General features: G+C 54.5%; 1 protein-coding gene across 1 annotated transcript; it reads right to left on the bottom strand.

Moving 5' to 3' along the window:
- Positions 1 to 11,541: 11,541 nt before the first annotated feature.
- On the bottom strand, positions 11,542 to 12,459 carry LOC136994099 (olfactory receptor 14J1-like; the record flags this gene model as incomplete). Its single annotated transcript, XM_067310352.1, has 1 exon — positions 11,542 to 12,459. A coding segment is annotated over one exon (918 nt), but the record flags the coding sequence as incomplete, so codon positions are not given.
- Positions 12,460 to 18,895: the final 6,436 nt, after the last annotated feature.

Below are 18,895 nucleotides of genomic sequence, written 5' to 3'. Positions count from 1 at the left end.
TGGCCTGCTGGCTTTCCTGAGCTCCTGTGCCCTTCAGAGCTCACTCCTGTGGGATCCCCCAGCAGTCCTCAAAGAGCCAAAGTCTGCTCCTCTGAAGTCCCGAGTCTGTACTCTGCTGCTCTCCTTCCTCCCTGCCTTCAGGATGTGACACTCCACTATTTCATGGTCCCTGCAGCCAGTATTTCCACTGATGATCACCTCCCTGATCAGTTCTTCCTTGTTTGCGAGTACCAGCTCCAGGAGAGCGTCACCCTTCTCAGCCCATCTGGCAGCTGTGCTAAGAAGGTGTCCCTGACACCCTGCAGAAACCTCCCGGACTGTTTTCACCCTGCGCTTTGCCCTTCCACTGCATGCCAGGGGGATTAAAGTCCCTCCATAAGCAGCAGGCCCTGCGTGCCACACACTTCCTCAGCTTGCTTAAAGGAGCCTGCGTCCACTTCCTCGCCCTGATCGGGTGAACTGTAACTCCCATCGCAAGATCACCCTTACTCCGATGCTCACTCACCTTCTCCCATCCAGCACCTTGTCCTTCCCTTGGAAGAGCTCCACAAATCCCAGGTGACCCTTTGCGCAGCGGGCATCCCCCCCATCATCTGCCCTAAGAGTCAATCCTGAAGAGCTTGTAGCATGCCATCAGAGCACTGCAGTCTGGTGAAACATATGTAATGGTGAAAGGAGGTTCCCGCTAAGAGAGCAAGGCCTACAGTGCGCAAGGCCAGGGAGAAAAAGAGCTGGGCTGTGCAGGAATGGCAGGAGAGGTGTTTGCTGCCTGAGCTGCCTCTGCAGCGCCTTGGAGCCTTTGATGGAGGTAAATCGATGTCCAGGAAGGAGAAGGTACCCCTGAGAAAGTTCTTGGGCCTGCACAGCCTGCCATGCAGCCAGGCTGTGGACATCATTAGCACAGTCCCTGTTCATATCATGTGGGAGTGGGAAGAGCTTCAGGGAGAGGAGAGCTAGAAGGTGTTAAGCGTGCAGGGACATGAGTAGAGCCCTTGGTGTGATGTGCAGATCTATGCTGCACACTTGGATGTAGAGGGCATGGACTTCACCTGAAGACAGAAGTGGGATTCAGTTGTTTGGACACAGGCAGGTCCCACGCGGTATGTGCTGGAGACATATGGTTGTGCTTGACACCCCAGGCATCACTGAACCTAGTGCCTGCACTGAATGACATGAATTGCTTGCAGTGTAGGGATCTGCTTGTGCCTCAGCCTCCTACTGTGTGGAGCTCTGGCAGTATTAGGCATCTCGTGTCATTTCAGATGGCCAAGGAGATTCTCCACCTGGCCACCACCTAATGCTCTAGAAGGATGTGGGTCTCACGGTTGCTGCATCAGAGCCAGCAGACACTGGCAAATGCCTTGCACCACTCTCTCGCTTCAGATGTCACCACGTGTTTGTGTGTGGGCAGCTGGCTACTCCCCTCCCTCTCCAGTGATTATCATGGGAGCTTAGAGAGGGAGCTCGCATGCCGGCATCTTTGTTGTGCACAGTCCAGGTTGTGAAAGGGGAATCCCACCTCCTGTGTGTTTGTGGAGTGCACAGAAGGGCTCTGAATCCCACTCCATCCCAGGGTCTTCTAAGCCAGCATTAGAAGCACAGATTGACGCATCTGAATCAATACGCAAGCCATGGATAACTGAAATCCCTTCTTGCCCCTTTCCTAGGTGTCCTGCCTAGTTAAGAGATGGGAATAGGGTCTTCCAGAGTGGGACATTTCCATGTGATGTAGATGACCATCCTCTGATGAGACAAATTGCAATGCTGGAATGGGTCTCTCTCCACTCTTTAGAAAAGGCCCATAGGTGATTGTTTCAGTCTACTTCAGTGACCGTGTCCCAGGAGGAGGAAGCACAAGGGAGAGAGAAATTCACGCCTTCAGCTGGACCACTGTTGCTGAGCAGAGGCAGGCTCCTGGGACAGAGAGAGCTCCTGGCAACGTGGCAGCACTGCTGGGAGACAACTCTTTGCAGGAGCAGCTCCCCTGTCAAGAGCAGCAGGGCTGTGGGCACTGCCTGCTGTTGCTGACATCCATGAGAGAAGGCAGAAGAAGTGAAAGGGAGTGTGGAGTGGGAGGCCAGAGGAGAGCTCCTTGTGGGAGGAATCTTCACAGCCCTTTGCACGGTAAGCCTCTGGCTGCAGGGCAATGCTACTGCTGTTGCTGGAGGGGTCTTCTAAAGCCAGCCCATAATGGAGGGTTTTCTTAAGACATGCTCTTCTGGCTTCTCCAGAGTGTGTGTGTGGGGGGGGCATTCCCTGCCACAGCATGCCAGGGACAGGGTGTCCTGCTGCCTTCTGCCAGGGAGAGCTGCATGGGTGTGAAGCCAGGGTGTGCCACAGGTCTAGCCAGGGCTGCCATTCAGAGCAGTGTTCCTGCACGCCAGGCTGCTGTGTGCCCCGGGCAGTGAGTCTGCTGCCTGCCAGGGTCAGCACTCAGCCTGCCCAGCAAACTCCCCAACAGCGCTGCGGGGAGAAGCTCTGGGTGGGAGGAGAGAGCCCAGCAGGGCAGGTTGAGTGTGCTGTGGAGAGGGTGGTGCGTGGGTCAGGGCTGCTCACAGCTCCAGCTCACCCTGAGGACATTTCTGGAGGGCACTTTTCAAAAGGAAGGTCAAGGCAGGGGCTACTTGAAAGGGAAGGAGCTTTCCTTCTAGGCTGTGTGCTTTGAGTTCCCTAATTTGGGAGGGGGGAAAGGGGAAAGAGTTTTGTGCTTTGGGAAGGAACTGAGACTCTCAAACCTTCCCTCTCAGAGATCACACGGTCTGTGAGAAAGCTCAGCAAACCCCTTCAGCTCCACCTCAGCCTACAGACAGCACCAGCATCCCCTTTATGGCCTTGTCAGGGTTTTTCTGACCTGCTCCTCAGGACCTTTGAGCACAGCAATGCCTCTGCCCAGCGCCCTGTCCCGCTAGGTTTCTGTCGGGCACAACTGAGCATGCAGAGGGTGGGATGGGGTCTGTGAGCACCGTCAGGGAAAAGACATTGGGATAGAGAAGGAGCTGCCAGCAGGGAGAGCTCCAGGCAGCGAGATGGGCAGGGAATGAGAGGGAACTGCAAACGGAATTGCCATGAGAGGAAGAATTTGGCCAAGTCATGGTGAGTCCCTCTGATGCAGACACCTTCCTCTGAGCCAGTCCCCTGTGTCTCTGCTCCCACCCAGCAGATCCTCTGCCCTGACAGCCATGGAGTGCAGGCCATGAGCCACCTCTTCTTCAGCCAGACCTGCAGCAGAGGAGAGAGGCATCTCTCCTGCCACGGGCCCATTTCATGCTGCCCAGCAAAGGGGCTGAGAGCCGGGTAGCTGAACGAAGGTAAAGGAGAGAGGAAAAGTGGGAGGTTCAATGAGGAAGGCAAAGGGTTTGTCTCGCAGAAGACTGCTCTAATTTGTCCCTGTCTTTTCCTCCTTGGACAGGCCCCCATGCCCAGCGTCAGCAAATGTCCAACAGCAGCTCCTTCAATGAGTTCCTCCCCCTGGCATTTGCAGATACGCGGCAGCTGCAGCTCTTGCACTTCTGGCTCTTTCTGGGCATCTACCTGGCTGCCCTCCTGGGCAACGGCCTCATCATCACAGCCATAGCCTGTGACCACCGCCTCCACACCCCCATGTACTTCTTCCTCCTCAACCTCTCCCTCCTCGACCTTGGCACCATCTCCACCACTGTCCCCAAATCCATGGCCAATTCCCTAAGCAACACCAAGGCCATTTCCTACTGGGGATGTGTGCACAGGTTTTTCATTTTTACTTTCTCATCTCAACTGAGTATTCTGTTCTCACTGTCATGGCCTATGACCGCTACGTGGCCATCTGCAAACCCCTGCACTATGGGACCATCATGAGCAGCAGAGCTTGTGTCAAAATGGCAGCAGCTGCCTGGAGCACTGGTTTTCTCGATGCTCTCCTGCACACTGCTAACACATTTCCCATACCACTCTGCCAAGGCAATGTCCTGGAGCAGTTCTTCTGTGAAATTCCCCACATCCTCAAGCTCTCCTGCTCAGACACCTACCTCAGGGAACTTAGGCTTATAGTGATTAGTGCTTGTTTAGGCTTTGGGTGTTTTGTTTTCATTGTGCTGTCCTACGCGCAGATCTTCACAGTTGTGCTGAGGATCCCCTCTGAGCAGGGCCGGCACAAAGCCTTTTCCATGTGCCTCCCTCACCTGGCCGTGGTCTCTCTGTTTATCAGCACTGGCTTTTTTGCCTACCTGAAGCCCGCCTCCCTCTCCTCCCCAGCTTTGGATCTGGTGGTGACTGTTCTCTATGCAGTGGTGCCTCCAGCAGTGAACTCCCTCATCTACAGCATGAGGAACAAGGAGCTCCAGGACGCCCTGAAGAAACTGGTTCAACTGCTACTACTTCAGCAGCAATAAGCTGCCCATCTCTCCTCACAAGGGATTTCCAATTTACCTGGGCAACTCTTGTGCTTTGGGCATTCTATCTGTGATAATTCTGTTTGTATATGCTTGAATTCATCCCACTTCTCCAGCAGCACAAGCCCTGTCTCTCTGACCTGGAAGCCTTCCATAAATCTGCGTAGCACTGCGTCAGGGCAGGCCTCCCTGCCATCATGTCTGCAATAAAAAGGGATTTCCTGAGGACAGTGCCTGAAGGTTGGGCTCTTCTTCCCAAGCTGGAGCCAAGAATGAGCTCAGGGAGTTGCACCCGAAAAGGCCCTTTGCTGTGCTTGGGTTTTCCATGGGCTAAGGGGCATGAGCTCATAGGGTGATGTGTTTGGGAAGGAGGGCTGGAGTCAGCTGTAACTTGTGGGTGCCCAGTGTCCCTGGAGCAGGTGAGTGGTCAAGTGGTGTCTGCTGGGGACTGTCTGCCATATTACAGGGCTGGTGAGAGCTGTCCATGCTTCTGGAAGGGAATATGGAGCCACCCCGAGAGCACAGGGGATCTCGTGGGACAGCATGTGCCTGGGATGGGCAGTGAGTGGAGACTCCCAAAACCAAGTGGAGTCCCCCAAAGGTAAAGGGCTAAACGGAAGAATGCACTGAATGAGAGCTCAGAAATCTCAGGAGAAGCAGTGGGGACCCAGCAGGCACAGGGAAAGGAGTGTCCCTCCCCACACTCAGCCTGGGCTGCTCTGCTGGGTGGTCTGGGGAGAGGGCAGGGGAGGTGGGGAGAGCTGGGGAGGGACTGAGATGGGCTGGAAAGGGCCTGGGAGAGGCAAAACGCCAGCAGGCAGCTCCTGTGTGTGAACGGCCGTGTGGGAGCACCCACCAGTGTGCTTGCAGGCAAATGGAGGTCTCCTGGGAAAGGCACCAGGACATGGAGGGTGCAGAAGAGAAGAGCCCAGGGTGTTCCCTGTGTTGCATGGACACACTGGGGAAGCTGCCCCACGACCATCGTCCTGGACCAGGCCCTCACATGGCCCCTTTCCACTGCTGGCTGCTCACCCCAGCTGTGGGGTGGTGCATGGCCAGCTCCGTCCTCCTGCAGGTCTCCATATCCCGATGGAGGGGAAAAGGCCAGCCTTGCATGGTCGCTCTTCTGCACCAGACCCCAGCAGATCTGGGAGCACAGCTGTCTGCTAACAGCTGTGGGGGGCCCAGCCCAGACTGGTCAGGGGTCGGGTGCTTGGATCCCGCAGACTCTGGGGGATCATTTCGTAATCTTTGAATAATACTCCAGCCCTTTCCATGCGTGAGGTCTCTGGTTCCATCTCCAGCTGAGTTCTGGCTTTCCTCACTCCATCCCTGTGTGCACGGACAAGGTCTCAATGCTTCCCCTGAGCAGCCCGTCCCCCTTCCACCCTCTGTGCACTTCCATCCTGGCACCTTGAGTGTTGGTGGTGCTGCTAGGGCAGAGGTGGAATATTACCCGGCGTAGCTCCTCAGGGAGATCCCCAGGGAAAAGCTGAGCCCAGCCCCGGCCTCATGCCCAGCCCCAATGAGGCAGAGGGGAGCTGCCCTCTCCCAAGCCACCCTGGCGGTGCACTGGACAGGTGATGCCTTTGTGGGCAGCCAGGCTCCAGGTTCAGGCTGGATGCCAGCTCAAGGGCAGGAGCGCTGGGATTTTCATGGGCTTCCAGTGGTGAAGGCAAGTGGGCACATGCAAGTGCAAAGGCTGGGGGTGGAAAAGGCAGTGTGGGGCTGGTGAAGGCCCTCCCTCTGCTCCCCATGGGGAGGAGAGTCTCCAGGCAATGCTGAGCTCCACTTTGTCCAGCAGGAGGGGAGCACAGGGCACGGTGGAAGAGGCAGATGGAACCTCTCGGGATGCCAGAGGGAGTTTTCCAAATGCCAGCACTGAACCAGGTCCTTTGCATCTTACCCCTGATGCTGCCCCAGCCAGGCTCGCTCTGCCCTGCCTGAGGAGCTCTCATCCCTGTGCCAGCCATGCTGGAGCAGAGGCCAAGGAGCTGGAGGTGCCTCAGGCCAAGCTGTGCCAGCCCCGGGGAGCTGGCCCTGAGCACGGGGCAACCCAAGCCCCTCCTCACATGTCCCATGCTGCTGGGAGGGCAGCACACGGACAGGGCAACAGCCTGTTCCTGCCCGGGGGCCGTGCGGGAACTTTTGGGAGGGAGGCAAAGGTGACAGCTGCTGCGCTGCAGCAGCACTGTCTGTGTCCCCTCCATGAGGCCCCTGCGGCATCCCTGCCCACCCCTGCCCCTGCCCGGCCTACAGCCACATCGCTCCCAGCCCCTGGCCCATCACCCGGCACCATGGGGACCAGCTCTGCAGGCAGCAGCTCCCTGGCCATCCCCACCTCTCCCCACATCGGGGATCCAGCACCAGGCAGGCAGCAGGACACCTGCTCAGAGGCAGAGGAAATGAGTGAGCGTGGGGCTGGACAAGGGCTCTTGCTGCTCCCGACAACATCCTCCTTCTAGCAAGAACCCAGAGGCAAATGGTGCTTAAACACTTGAGCTGGGATACAGAAACACTTGCTCTCGTAACTGTGCATCATCAAATCAGACCCCAAGTGGCTGCCCTCACTTTTCATTCAGCTAAGCGTCTGTGGGCAGTGTTACGTGGGTAGGGGCTGAAATCTGAAGCCCTCCTTACACCTTTGAATTGGCTTTCAGGCAAGAGTTGCTGTGGGGATATGCGGTCACCTTTTGTACCTACAACCTTCTCAGGGATCTGCTCGGATCCCAGCTTCCCTTGCCAAGGCTTTCTTGCCTGTAGTGAGGGGGCAGGTCTGAGGTAGAGACAGGGAGTCAGGTCAGCAGGATGGGCACAGGGTCAGGTCAGCACCCGAGAGGTGCAGGGCCAGGCACAGGCAAGTCCACAGCGTAACTCAGGCCAGGCCCCAGGACAAGAGGAGCGGCTCTCCAGCAAAGGGGAGGAGGCCCCGCAATGAGGCCGGTCACTCTCTGTCTCCCCTGCTCTTGTGCACAGCAGATCCCCCTCCCTCTCTGCGTGCAGACCCTCCATGCCCATCCTGCTGTCCAGGACAGCACGAAAGCCCTGGCTCTGCAGCCCCTCTGGCAGCTCCTGCTGCCCCAGCGACAGAACTGCCTGCCCTGAGCTCATGCACAGAGAAACCTGTTTCTTCTTCTCATTTTCTCTCAGTGAATGCTGCCCTCCTCTTTTCCTGGGATGTCCCTGCTCCCCAGAGAACCTTTCCCCAGAGGAATGTGTCCATGCTGGTCTGTCCAGCCATTCCTGCATCCTCCCCTGTGCTCCCTACAGGGCCCTGGGCTGGCACTGCTGCTCTGCAGAGCGAGTGGGCTGTGGGGCCCTGAGGCCACAGGGTGACCCCTGACTCTGCGCTGGCCGTGCTGCTCAGGGTGGGAAGCAAAACCAGCTGGACAGGTCTCACCACCACTGATACTGCTGCCACCCATCGGAGCTCATGGCCTGTGCTCAGAGTGAGCCCAGGGCGTTTGCAATGGCAGGAGATGTGTTTGGGTGTGCACTAGCTCCAGCCTGTGGTGTTTCACTGAGGGTGCAGGAATCACTCTCCAGTACCCCTTCCCTGGGCCTCCTGGGTCCCCACTGCCTCTCCGGGATTGCAGAGCCCTTCTTTCCCTATCCATACCTGGGTTTAGTGCTTTACCTTCTGGTTACTCCACCATAGACTGTCCCTCATTTTGTGAGGCTCCACTCACTGCCCACCCCAAGGCACATGATGTCCCTGGAGATCCCCTGAGCTCTCCTGGTACCTAAGATTCCCCTCCAGAAGCATGGGCCTCTCTCATCGCACTGTCACCTGTGGCACAGCCCTGAGCAGGCAATTCAGAGACCATTCCCCATCTCCACTGGCACTGGTCACCAAGAGATGAGCCCTGGATCCAGCCCTTGCTCCTTAACAGATCACTCTGGGACTCTGAGCTCGTCCTACAGAGCCCACAGAGTTCACAAGCAGAGCAGAGGCCCTTTTGTGGTGCAGTTCCTTGGGTGTATTTTTGGCTCCACCTTTGAAGAAAGGCCTGAGTTCAGGCACATCACATACTGCATCCATTTGGGGGCCCTGTAGAAGAGCACTACAGATCCCTCTGAGTAATTTCAGTTGCAGGCCCCCAAGGTGATCAGGGGCTGGAGCACTTGCCCTGTGAGGAGAAGCTGAGGGAACGAGTTTGTTCTGCCTGGAGAAGGGAAGGCTTTTGGAGCGACTCGGAGCAGCTTCCCAACTCAAGGTTGCCACCCATAGTGAACCAGTTTTTACAGGGATTCATGGCAGGAGAATGAGAGAATGAATCAAGACTTAATGATGAAGGACTGCTTGTCCAGAATGGGCCCTCCTCACCATCTACAACACTGGTTCTCTACAACACGACTCCCAATGAGTGTGATGCATGCAGAAAGTCATGGCATGAGGGTGATTGCACTCTAACAGGCCTAAGGTCCTTTGCAGATCCAGGAAAATCCAGAAGGATTGGGAAGGCCTTGAACATCCTAGGCACACATTTGTAAGGTCAGCTTTGTCACTGTGGGAGGCTGAGGGAGCTGGGTTGTTTCAGCGTGGAGAAGAGGAGGCTTTGGGCAGACCGAATAACAGCCTGCCCATCCCGACCAGGAGGTCATCAAGAAGATGGAGCCAGGCTCTTCATCGTTGTGCACCATGGGAGGATGAGTCCCAGTGGGCATGAGCTGAAAGAAGAGAGGTTCAGGCTGGGGATAAGGGCCAACGTTTTACCCATGCAAACAGTGAAGCACTGGGGCAGGTTGCCCAGGGGGTTTGTGCCATCTCCATCCTCAGAGGTTTTCAAGATCTAAATGACTGAAGGCATCAGCAAGCTGGTTGGAGCTGATAGTTGAGCCTGCTGTGAGAAGGAGGTAGGGCTAGAGACAACCTGAGGTCCCTTCCATCCTGAAGCGTTTGCATTTCCCTCCACCCCGGGTTTTCCCTTTTTGACCTTAGGCAAAACAGTCAGCTTCCCCATGGCCATGGAAGTATGTCAGACAAAAGGATGAGCAGATCAACTGCATGTGTCTTGTGCTGCACTGGTGAGACTAGTTCAGATTCAGGACTGCTTGGCAGGTACCCCCACATAGCCCTGGGTTTTCATTTGCTTCACCTTTCTTTGCATTTTCCCCTCTTTTCCACCTTACAAGCTCTTCTCCTTTACCACCCTGATCTCCTCCCATGCAATCAGACCACCTCCCTTTACCCTATCCCCATTGACCCTGCTTTTGCTGCCTTTGTACCTTCCTTTGCCTTCTCCGAGATGGTTGCCATGCTCATTTCCACCATTGCATATGGGGCTCCATTAGGAAGCATCTGGCCACCCAGACAAGGACAGTTACTATCCCCCCTCGACTCAGCACTGGCGTGGCCACATCTGGAATCATGTGTGCCAGTGTGGGATGCCCAGTGCTGGAGGAATGGGGAGGACGTGGAGAGGGTCCAGAGGAGGTCTGCCAAGATGGGGCTTGTTGCCTGCAGCACATGACCTGTAGAGGGAGGCTGAGAAATGTGGGCTACATTATCCTGGTGAAGTGAAGGCTAAGGGCAGTAGAGGCCTTGTTTCCTCCTCCTGCCTCCCAGGGCGGGCTTGGGAGGTGAAATCTTGTTGTCCCTAACTCAGTGTTGCACACCCCCACCCTCACACTGCCCCCACAAAGAGGCCTGAGCAAAGTGTGAGGGAAGGGATCACCCTACCCAGGGGCTGGGTGTCACTGCCTGGCCATGTTGTATGATGAAACACATCAAGAGCTTGACTTGGCATCAGAGCCACCTGCATATTTCCTTTGCCTACCTGCAATCAGGGCCTACAACTTTCTGCTCTAATCAGCCCCCAGGGAGGCTCTGTGAGTAATGGCCCTCAGGGGGACCCATTAATGCTCCTAGAAGCTTTGGGACTGGCTTCTGAATTCAACTTCTTGAGAGGTTTATTCAGTCTCCTCTCAGAATCCAGCATTCATGGACTCAGCACCAAATACACCCGAGGGCCATTAAAATGCAAAAAGCCCTAACAAGCCCTGTCTATTCCCATAATTTCCTTCAGTCCTCATGTGGCTAATTGGAGAGGTTTCAGGAGTGTCTTTACAAGAGGAAGATTTCAGTGAGAACCTAAAAAAAAAGAGAAAGGGTTTCTGCTTGTAACGTTTTCTTTACTTTTCAGCTTACAGAATAAGTGATAGCCACATTCTCCAACTCATAGTGACTCAGAGGGTCTCCTAAGGAATCATGACGTGTGAGAAAAGCAGCATTTTGGAGAGAAGACATGTACGAACAGCCTTGCTCCTCACCTCCCCAGCCCTGCCATTTCTCTCCTCAGCCACTGGGGACCTACCTCACTCTTGTCAAAATCAAAGCTTTTTCCACTCCCGTCTGTAGCTGAATGTTACAGCTCCTATGCACCAATTCCCACCTGCTTTCCTTCAAGAACTAGCTGCAAATAGACACAGAAGGGTTCTTCTTTATTGGGATCGAAAAAAAGTAAAACATGATGGAGTTGAATGAAAAACAAAATAAACTCCTAAACTGTGTTTCAAGTCCAGGCTGCCTCCAGGGAAGTGCACTTTCACAAGGGATAGCCTTAGGAGAAATGTTTTACACAGACTGATATGAAAGGATAGAGAAAAAACCCAGTTAAGGCATTGTCTAAAGAGACAATTAGCCTCCTGAAAGATGAGGCAAGCTTTACACTCCCCAAAGCTCAGAGCAGCACCTAGAGAGAGCAGAGGTGTCTGAATGAATAAAGAGAAAGGAGAGAAGGAAAAGTGGAAAACAAGGGGAAGTGCCTATGTCCAGAGAGTCTGCTGCAAAGATGACTTTAGAAATGATCGGTTTAATCAGGACGTGGGGAAATATGTGAAAGCTTATTGAGATTAAGTCCATAGCATAACAGACAAAGCAGTGGTACACCAGCCTGAGGGGTAGATGAAAATTTCTTCTCCTGAGATTCACAACCTCCCTGACAATTTCCATTATTTCATCATGGGAAAACATGGACATTTTTATTACAATGAGTCAGTCTCCAAATCCAATCCCCACTGACTAATCAATTTGGCAGACAGGCTTTGTGCCTCTGGAGAAGTGGGATGAATTCAAGTATTTGTGTACAAATGACGATCACAGGCAGAATGCCCAAAACACAAGAGTTGTCCAAGGAAAATTGGAAATCCGTTGTGAGGAGAGATGGGCAGCTTATTGCTGCTGAAGTAGGACCAGTTGAACCAGTTTCTTCAGGGCGTCCTTGAGCTCCTTGTTCCTCATGCTGTAGATGAGGGGGTTCACTGCTGGAGGCACCACTGCGTACAAAAGAGTCACCAACAGATCCAAAGCTGGGGAGGAGAAGGAGGGGGGCTTCAGGTAGGCAAACACTGCAGTGCTGATAAACATGGAGACCACAACCAGGTGAGGGAGGCACATGGAGAAGGCTTTGTGCCGGCCCTGCTCAGAGGGGATCCTCAGTACAGCAGTGAAGATCTGCACATAGGACAGCACAATGAAAACAAAACATCCCAAAGCGAAACAAATACTAATCACAAGCACCTCCAGTTCCCTGAGGTAGGTGTCTGAGCAGGAGAGCTTGAGGATTTGGGGGATTTCACAGAAGAACTGCTCCACAACATTGCCTTGGCACAGTGGTATGGAAAATGTGTTAGCAGTGTGCAGGAGAGCATTGAGAAAACCACTGACCCAGGCTGCTGCTGCCATTTTGACACAAGCTCTGCTGCTCATGAGGGTCCCATAGTGCAGGGGTCTGCAGATGGCCACGTAGCGGTCATAGGCCATGACAGTGAGAACAGAATACTCAGTTGACAAGAGAAAGTTAAAATTAAAAACCTGTGCAGCACATTCCCAGTAGGAAATGACCCTGGTGTTCCAGAGAGAATTGGCCATGGATTTGGGGACAGTGGTGGAGATGGTGCCAAGGTCAAGGAGGGAGAGGTTGAGGAGGAAGAAGTACATGGGGGTGTGGAGGCGGTGGTCGCAGGCTACGGCTGTGATGATGAGGCCATTGCCCAGGAGGGCAGCCAGGTAGATGCCCAGGAAGAGCCAGAAGTGCAAGAGCTGCAGCTGCCGCGTATCTGCAAATGCCAGGAGGAGGAACTCATTGAAGGTGCTGCTGTTGGACATTTGCTGACGCTGGGCATGGAGGCCTGTCCAAGAGGGAAAAGACAGGGACAAATTAGAGCAGTCTTCTGCGAGACAAACCCTTTGCCTTCCTCACAGAACCTCCCACTTTTCCTCTCTCCTTTACCTTCGTTCAGCTCCCTGGCTCGAGCTCCGCTTTGTGCTGGCTGGGTGTGCCATGCAGAGCAGGGGCCTCTGCTAACGATTTCCAGAGGAGTCAGTGGTGCTCTGCTGGGGGGTGTAAATGGAGGAAGGTGACAACCATTTCCAGTTCTTTGGTGGGGATAGGAGGGGGTTGGGCTCCATGAGCTGACCTAAGGACACTCAGCCCGGTGACCCTGTGGGAATATTCACTGTTTACCAGAAGGAGAGAGGAATATAGCACTTGGACCAACCAATAAACCCCTACAACGGAAGAAGTCTCAGGCGAGGAGGGCAAGGGGCATGCGCCCATGAAGCTCACGGGATAAGGTAGGGTGTGACTGACCACAGCTGTTGCACAGAAAGCTTTAGAATTCTGTAGAAATCTTTGGCATTTCAGCTGCTCTGAGGATGAGCATTTGTGCACCCCAAGAGGAAAAAAGGGCTCACCGTGACTTTCTACAGAGTCAAGGGATGTGGCTGGTGGCAGGAAAGATGCCCCTTTTCTCTGCTGCAGGTCTGCCTGCAGAAGAGGTGGCTCATGGCCTGTATTCCACAGGTGTCAGGGCAGAGGCTTTGCTGGGTGGGAGCAGAGACACAGGGGACTGGCTCAGAGGAAGGTGTCTGCATCAGAGGGACTGACCATGACTTGCCCAAATCCTTCCCCCCATGGCGATTCTCTTTGCAGTTCCCTCTCATTCCCTGCCCATCTCGCTGCATGGAGCTCTCCCTGCTGGCAGCTCCTTCTCTATCCCAATGTCGTTTCCCTGCCAGTGCTCACAGACCCCCATCCCACCCTCTGCACGCTCAGTTCTGCTCAACAGAAACCTACCGGGACAGGGCGCTGGGCAGAGGCATTGCTGTGCTCAAAGGTCCTGAGGAGCAGGTCAGAAAATCCCTGACAAGGCCATAAAGGTGGTGCTGGTGCTGTCTGTAGGCTGAGGAGGGGCTGAAGGGGTTTGCTGAGCTTTCTCACAGACCTAGTGATCTCTGAGAGGGAAGGGTTGAGAGTCTCAGTTCCTTCCCAAAGCACAAAACTCTTTCCTGCTTTTCCCTCTCCCCACATTAGGGAACTCAAAGCACACAGCCTAGAAGGAAAGCTCCTTCCCTTTCAAGTATTCCCTGCCTTGACCTTCCTTTTGAAAAGTGCCCTCCAGAAATGTCCTCACGGTGAGCTGGAGCTGTGAGCAGCCCTGACCCACGCACCACCCTCTCCGCAGCACACTCAGCCTGCCCTGTCCGGGTCTCTCCTCCCACCCAGAGCTTCTCCCAGCAGCACTGTGGGGAGTTTGCTGGGCAGGCTGAGTGCTGACCCTCGCAGGCAGCAGACTCACTGCCCGGGGCACACAGCACCCTGGGGGGCAGGAACACTGCTCGGAATGACAGCCCTGGCTAGACCTCTGGCACACCCTGGCTTCACACCCATGCAGCTCTCCCTGGCAGAAGGCAGCAGGACACCCTGTCCCTGGCATGCTGTGGCAGGGAATCCCCTCCTGCACTCTGGAGAAGCCAGGAGAGCAATGCTCAAGAAAACTCTCCGTGGTGGGCTGGCTTTAGAAGACCCCTCCAGCAACAGCAGTAGCATTGCCCTGCAGCCAGAGGCTTACCGTGCAAAGGGCTGTGAGGATTCCTCCCACAAGGAGCTCTCCTCTGGCCTCCCACTCCACACTCCCTTTCACTTCTCTCTGCCTTCTCTCATGGATGTCAGCAACAGCAGGCAGTGCCCACAGCCCTGCTGCTCTTCACAGCGGAGCTGCTCTTGCAGAGAGTTATCTCCCAGCAGTGCTACCACGTTGCCAGGAGCTCTCTCCATCCCAGGAGCCTGCCTCTGCTCAGCAACAGTGGTCCAGCTGAAGGCATGAATTTCTCTCTCCCTTGTGCTTCCTCCTCCTGGGACACGGTCACTGAAGTTGCCCGAAATAATCACCTATGGGCCTTTTCTAAAGAGTGGAGAGAGACCCATTCCAGCATTGCAATTTGTCTCATCAGACAATCGTCATCTAGGACACATGCAAATGTCCCACTCTGGAAGACCCTATTTCCATCTCTTAACTAGGCAGGACACCTAGAAAAGAGTCAAGAAGGGTTTTCAGTTATCCATGGCTCAGGTATTGATTCAGATGCGTCAGTCTGTGCTTCTCATGCTGGTTAAAAGCCCCTGGGATGCAGTGGGAATCAGAGCCCTTCTGTGCACTCCACAAACACACAGGAGGTGCGATTCCCCTTTCACAACCTGGACTGTGCACAACAAAGATGCCGGCATGCGAGCTCCCTCTCTGAGCTCCCATGATAATCACTGGAGAGGGAGGGGAGTAGCCAGCTGCCCACACACAAACACGTGGTGACATCTGAAGAGACAGAGGTGGTCCAAGGCATATGCCAGTGTCTGCTGGCTCTGATGGAGCAACTGTGAGACCCACATCCTTCTAGAGCATTAGGTGGTGGCCAGGTGGAGAATCTCCTTGGCCATCGGAAATGACACGAGATGCCTAATACTGCCAGAGCTCCACACATTACGAGGCTGAGGCACAAGCAGATCCCTACACTGCAAGCAGTTCATGTCATTCAGTGCAGGCACTAGATTCCGTGATGCCTGGGGCGTCAAGCACAACCATATGTCTCCAGCAGACACTGCATGGGACCTGCCTGTGTCCAAACAACTGAATCCCACTTCTGTCTTTAGGTGAAGTCCATGCCCTCTACATCCAAGTGTGCAGCATAGAGCTGTACATCACACCAAGGGCTCTACTCATGTCCCTGCATGCTTAACACCTTCTAGATCTCCTCTCCCTGAGCCTCTTCCCACTCCCACATGATATGAACAGGGACTGTGCTAATGATATCCACAGCACGGCTGCATGGCAGGCTGTGCAGGCTCAAGAACTTTCTCAGGGGCACCTTCTCCTTCCTGGACATCGATTTACCTCCATCAAAGGCGCCAAGGTGCTGCAGAGGCAGCTCAGGCAGCAAACCCCTCTCCTGCCATTCCTGCACAGCCCAGCTCTTTTTCTCCCCGGCCTTGTGCACTGTAGGCCTTGCTCTCTTAGTGAGAACCTCCTTTCACCATTACATGTGTTTCACCAGACTGCAGTGCTCTGATGGCATGCTAGAAGCTCTTCAGGAGTGACTGTGACGGCAGATGATGGGGGGGATGCCCTCCGTGTAAAGGGGCACCTGGGATTTGTGGAGCTCTTCCAAGGCAAGGACAAGGTGCTGGATGGGAAAAGGTGAGTGAGCATCGGAGTAAGGGTGACCTTGCGATGGGAGTTACAGTTCACCCGATCAGGGCGAGGAAGTGGACGCAGGCTCCTTTAAGCAAGCTGAGGAAGTGTGTGGCACACAGGGCCTGCTGCTTATGGAGGGACTTTAATCCCCCTGGCATGCAGTGGAAGGGCAAAGCGCAGGGTGAAAGCAGTCCAGGAGGTTTCTGCAGGGTGTCAGGGACACCTTCTTAGCACAGCTGCCAGATGGGCTAAGAAGGGCGACGCTCTCCTGCGTCTGGTACTCGCAAACAAGGAAGAACTGATCAGGGAGGTGACCATCAGTGGAAACGCTGGCTGCAGGGACCATGAAATAGTGGAGTGCCACATCCTGAAGGCAGGGAGGAAGGACAGCAGCAGAGTACAGACTCGGGACTTCAGAGGAGCAGACTTTGGCCTCTTTGAGGACTGCTGGGGGATCCCATGGGAGTGAGCTCTGAAGGGCACAGGAGCTCAGGAAAGCCAGCAGGTCATTAAGAGCAGCACCCACCAAGCACAAAGATGGTCCATACCAATACACAGTAAAACCAGTGGACATCTCAGCACAACAGCTGGACTAAACAGTGTATTATTGTCAAGCAAGGTAGGGTTGCTGTTCGGGAAGCCAAAGTTCCTCTAGGATAGACACGTGCAGGGGACGTCAAGGTGTCGCAAAGGAGTGATGCACTTCACTCGCAAGAGGGAAGCAGCACTATGTTTATTGTGGTAAGACAGCGACTTAACAAATTCCAAGCGTAAATAAGAATGATTTAATGAGGTTCGATTGGCAAGGTTCACTCAGTTATTTATTGCATGAAGGACATGGCCAGATGCATGCGCAATGGAGACCCTCCCGTTGAGACACGAGGTTCAGAAAGGACCCCCTTGCTTTCCAAACTCCCTCAGAGAGGAGCCTAGGTGCAGTTGGATCCAATCTTAGTCCCAGACTTGGTCAACGGTTCATGTCTAAAGGAGTGTGTGCAGGGGGGACCCTCCCATTGAGTCACAAGGTTCAGAAAGGAGCCCCTGGCTTTCTAAACTCCTTCGGAGAGGAGCCTAACTGTGGATGGATCAAATCCTAGTCCCAGACTGGGTCAACAGTTCATGTCTAAGGGATTATGTGCACAATTAATCAGAGATATAACTCAGCAAAGTTTCGTGAAGTTCACAAAAGTTCAGCATGCTATAAATCACTTACCGAGGATCTGTCATGGGTAAGGAATCTCTCAACCTTGAGGAGGAACCTTGAGAGGCTTCCTTGCTCAACAGGAGGTTCTGCAGGGCAGCCCGCTGCCATGCAGGAGAGCTCAATGGGCTCTGGGCTGCCCCCTAGTTATGGGGGTCGGGGGGAGATGATTGACTCATAGTCATATTTGCATGCTAGATGGGTCTTAGTTGGTGCATGCTCAATTAGCCCCTGCATACATGCTGTTTACAGGGAGGTCAGGTTGAGGCGGAGAGAGCACATCAGTGGGGCGGGGGGAAAGGAGCACAGTGTCACAGCACGTTTGCTCTTTTATGGCACATCATCTCTATCTTAAGCACTGCACACCGAGAAACCTTGCTGAGGACTTTCACAAGCAAAGAGCCTGCTTTGGTGCCCAAAGGAGGAAGGCTCTCTCCTCTCCCATGTTCTCCTACATCCTGCTTCTACAAAAAGAGGGACCCACTGGAGAAACCAGTCTTGAGGCTCACCAGAGCATCCCAACGCATGGCCATGCTTTGTGCTGTTTCAACCCACATGACTTTGAACCTGGTTTTGAAAAATGCCAAGCCCCAAACCAACCCACAAACCCCAGATTCCTGCATAGATCGGCCTAGTGCAGCGACCTGCCAGTGCAGGGACGTAGAAGTGACTTCTCTAGTTCCCCATTTTAGGTATTTCACTGCCTTTGGCAACATCTGGAGATGTTCCTCAAGCAGTTATCAGAAAAATTTGGAAAATACCTGGGGTGGAGGGAGGTGACTGCTTTCCAGGACATGAGGGGACATCTCTCTGCTCTCTCCCTGCCTCTGCCATCTCCATGGCAGTGACCTACCGATCCCCCACATGACATGAGCTGAGGTCACAGTGGGATGTGCCGTATCACAGGCAGGTCTTCTCGGTGCCATGGGTGGGGGCCCTCACTTCCCTGTGAGGCCCAGGCACTGCTGGGCACTGCTCATGCAATACCCACAGCTGCCCTTCGTAGAGGCTCTAGGGCAAGGAGAGGGGACAGGAGGCAGTGGGGCCACATTGTGGCCCCTCGCCAAAGGGCAGAAGAGCAGGAGCACATTGGAAAGGAGTTAGGGGTGATGAAGCGGGAAGAGCATCCTTCCTCCGTGGCTGGAGAGGCAAGCCGAGGGTACAGGGAGAAGCGAGATGGAGGACTGCTGGATGGACACCATCAGCCCACAACACAGTTCCTTCTTCCCAACGCTCCTGCAGCTCTCCACTGAGGGTAAGGTCTTCAGGAGCTCCTTCCCAAGGTGTCGCACAGAGACTGTTAACTGCAAAAACTGCTGTGGATCCTGGGCTGTGGTGGTGGCTGGACATGGCTGGGGGCTGCCACAAGAGTCCTCCCTGAGGGTGCCCTCTGGCTCCATGGACAATGTGGCAGCCAGGACTCCTGGGTCCTGGCGCTGGGGCTGCCCTGAGCCACAAGGCTTCTGTGTGGCCAGCTCCATGCCCTCAGGGTGGGGTGGGCAATCCATGGCCAGATTTCCCTGCGAGTGGGTTTCCCTTTGGGGTCTGGCTCTGAGAAGAAAGGCATCCTGTGTCCTAGAGGCTGGGGTGGCCTCCAGCTCCTGTGGGGTCCTCGAGAGCCTGATGGAAACGTCCGTATAGGAAATGAAACCTGCACCTTGTAATAATCCCAAGTCCTCTGTGGGTTTGAGAAAGCCTCTGTTCCTTCCCTGTGGATCCTTTTATGCTTCCAACTTGACACAGCATGTTTTGGGCTCAGAGACGCCATCTTCAGATGGCCACAGCCCCTCTCATCCTCCAAATTGGGCTCAAACCTCTGCACCCAGAAGACAGCATGTTTGGGAGAGCATCTTGG

The sequence above is a fragment of the Apteryx mantelli genome, chromosome 24, assembly GCF_036417845.1.
Source record: "Apteryx mantelli isolate bAptMan1 chromosome 24, bAptMan1.hap1, whole genome shotgun sequence".
NCBI classification, from domain to species: Eukaryota; Metazoa; Chordata; class Aves; order Apterygiformes; family Apterygidae; genus Apteryx; species Apteryx mantelli.
This window is presented reverse-complemented; position numbering and strand designations above follow the sequence as displayed.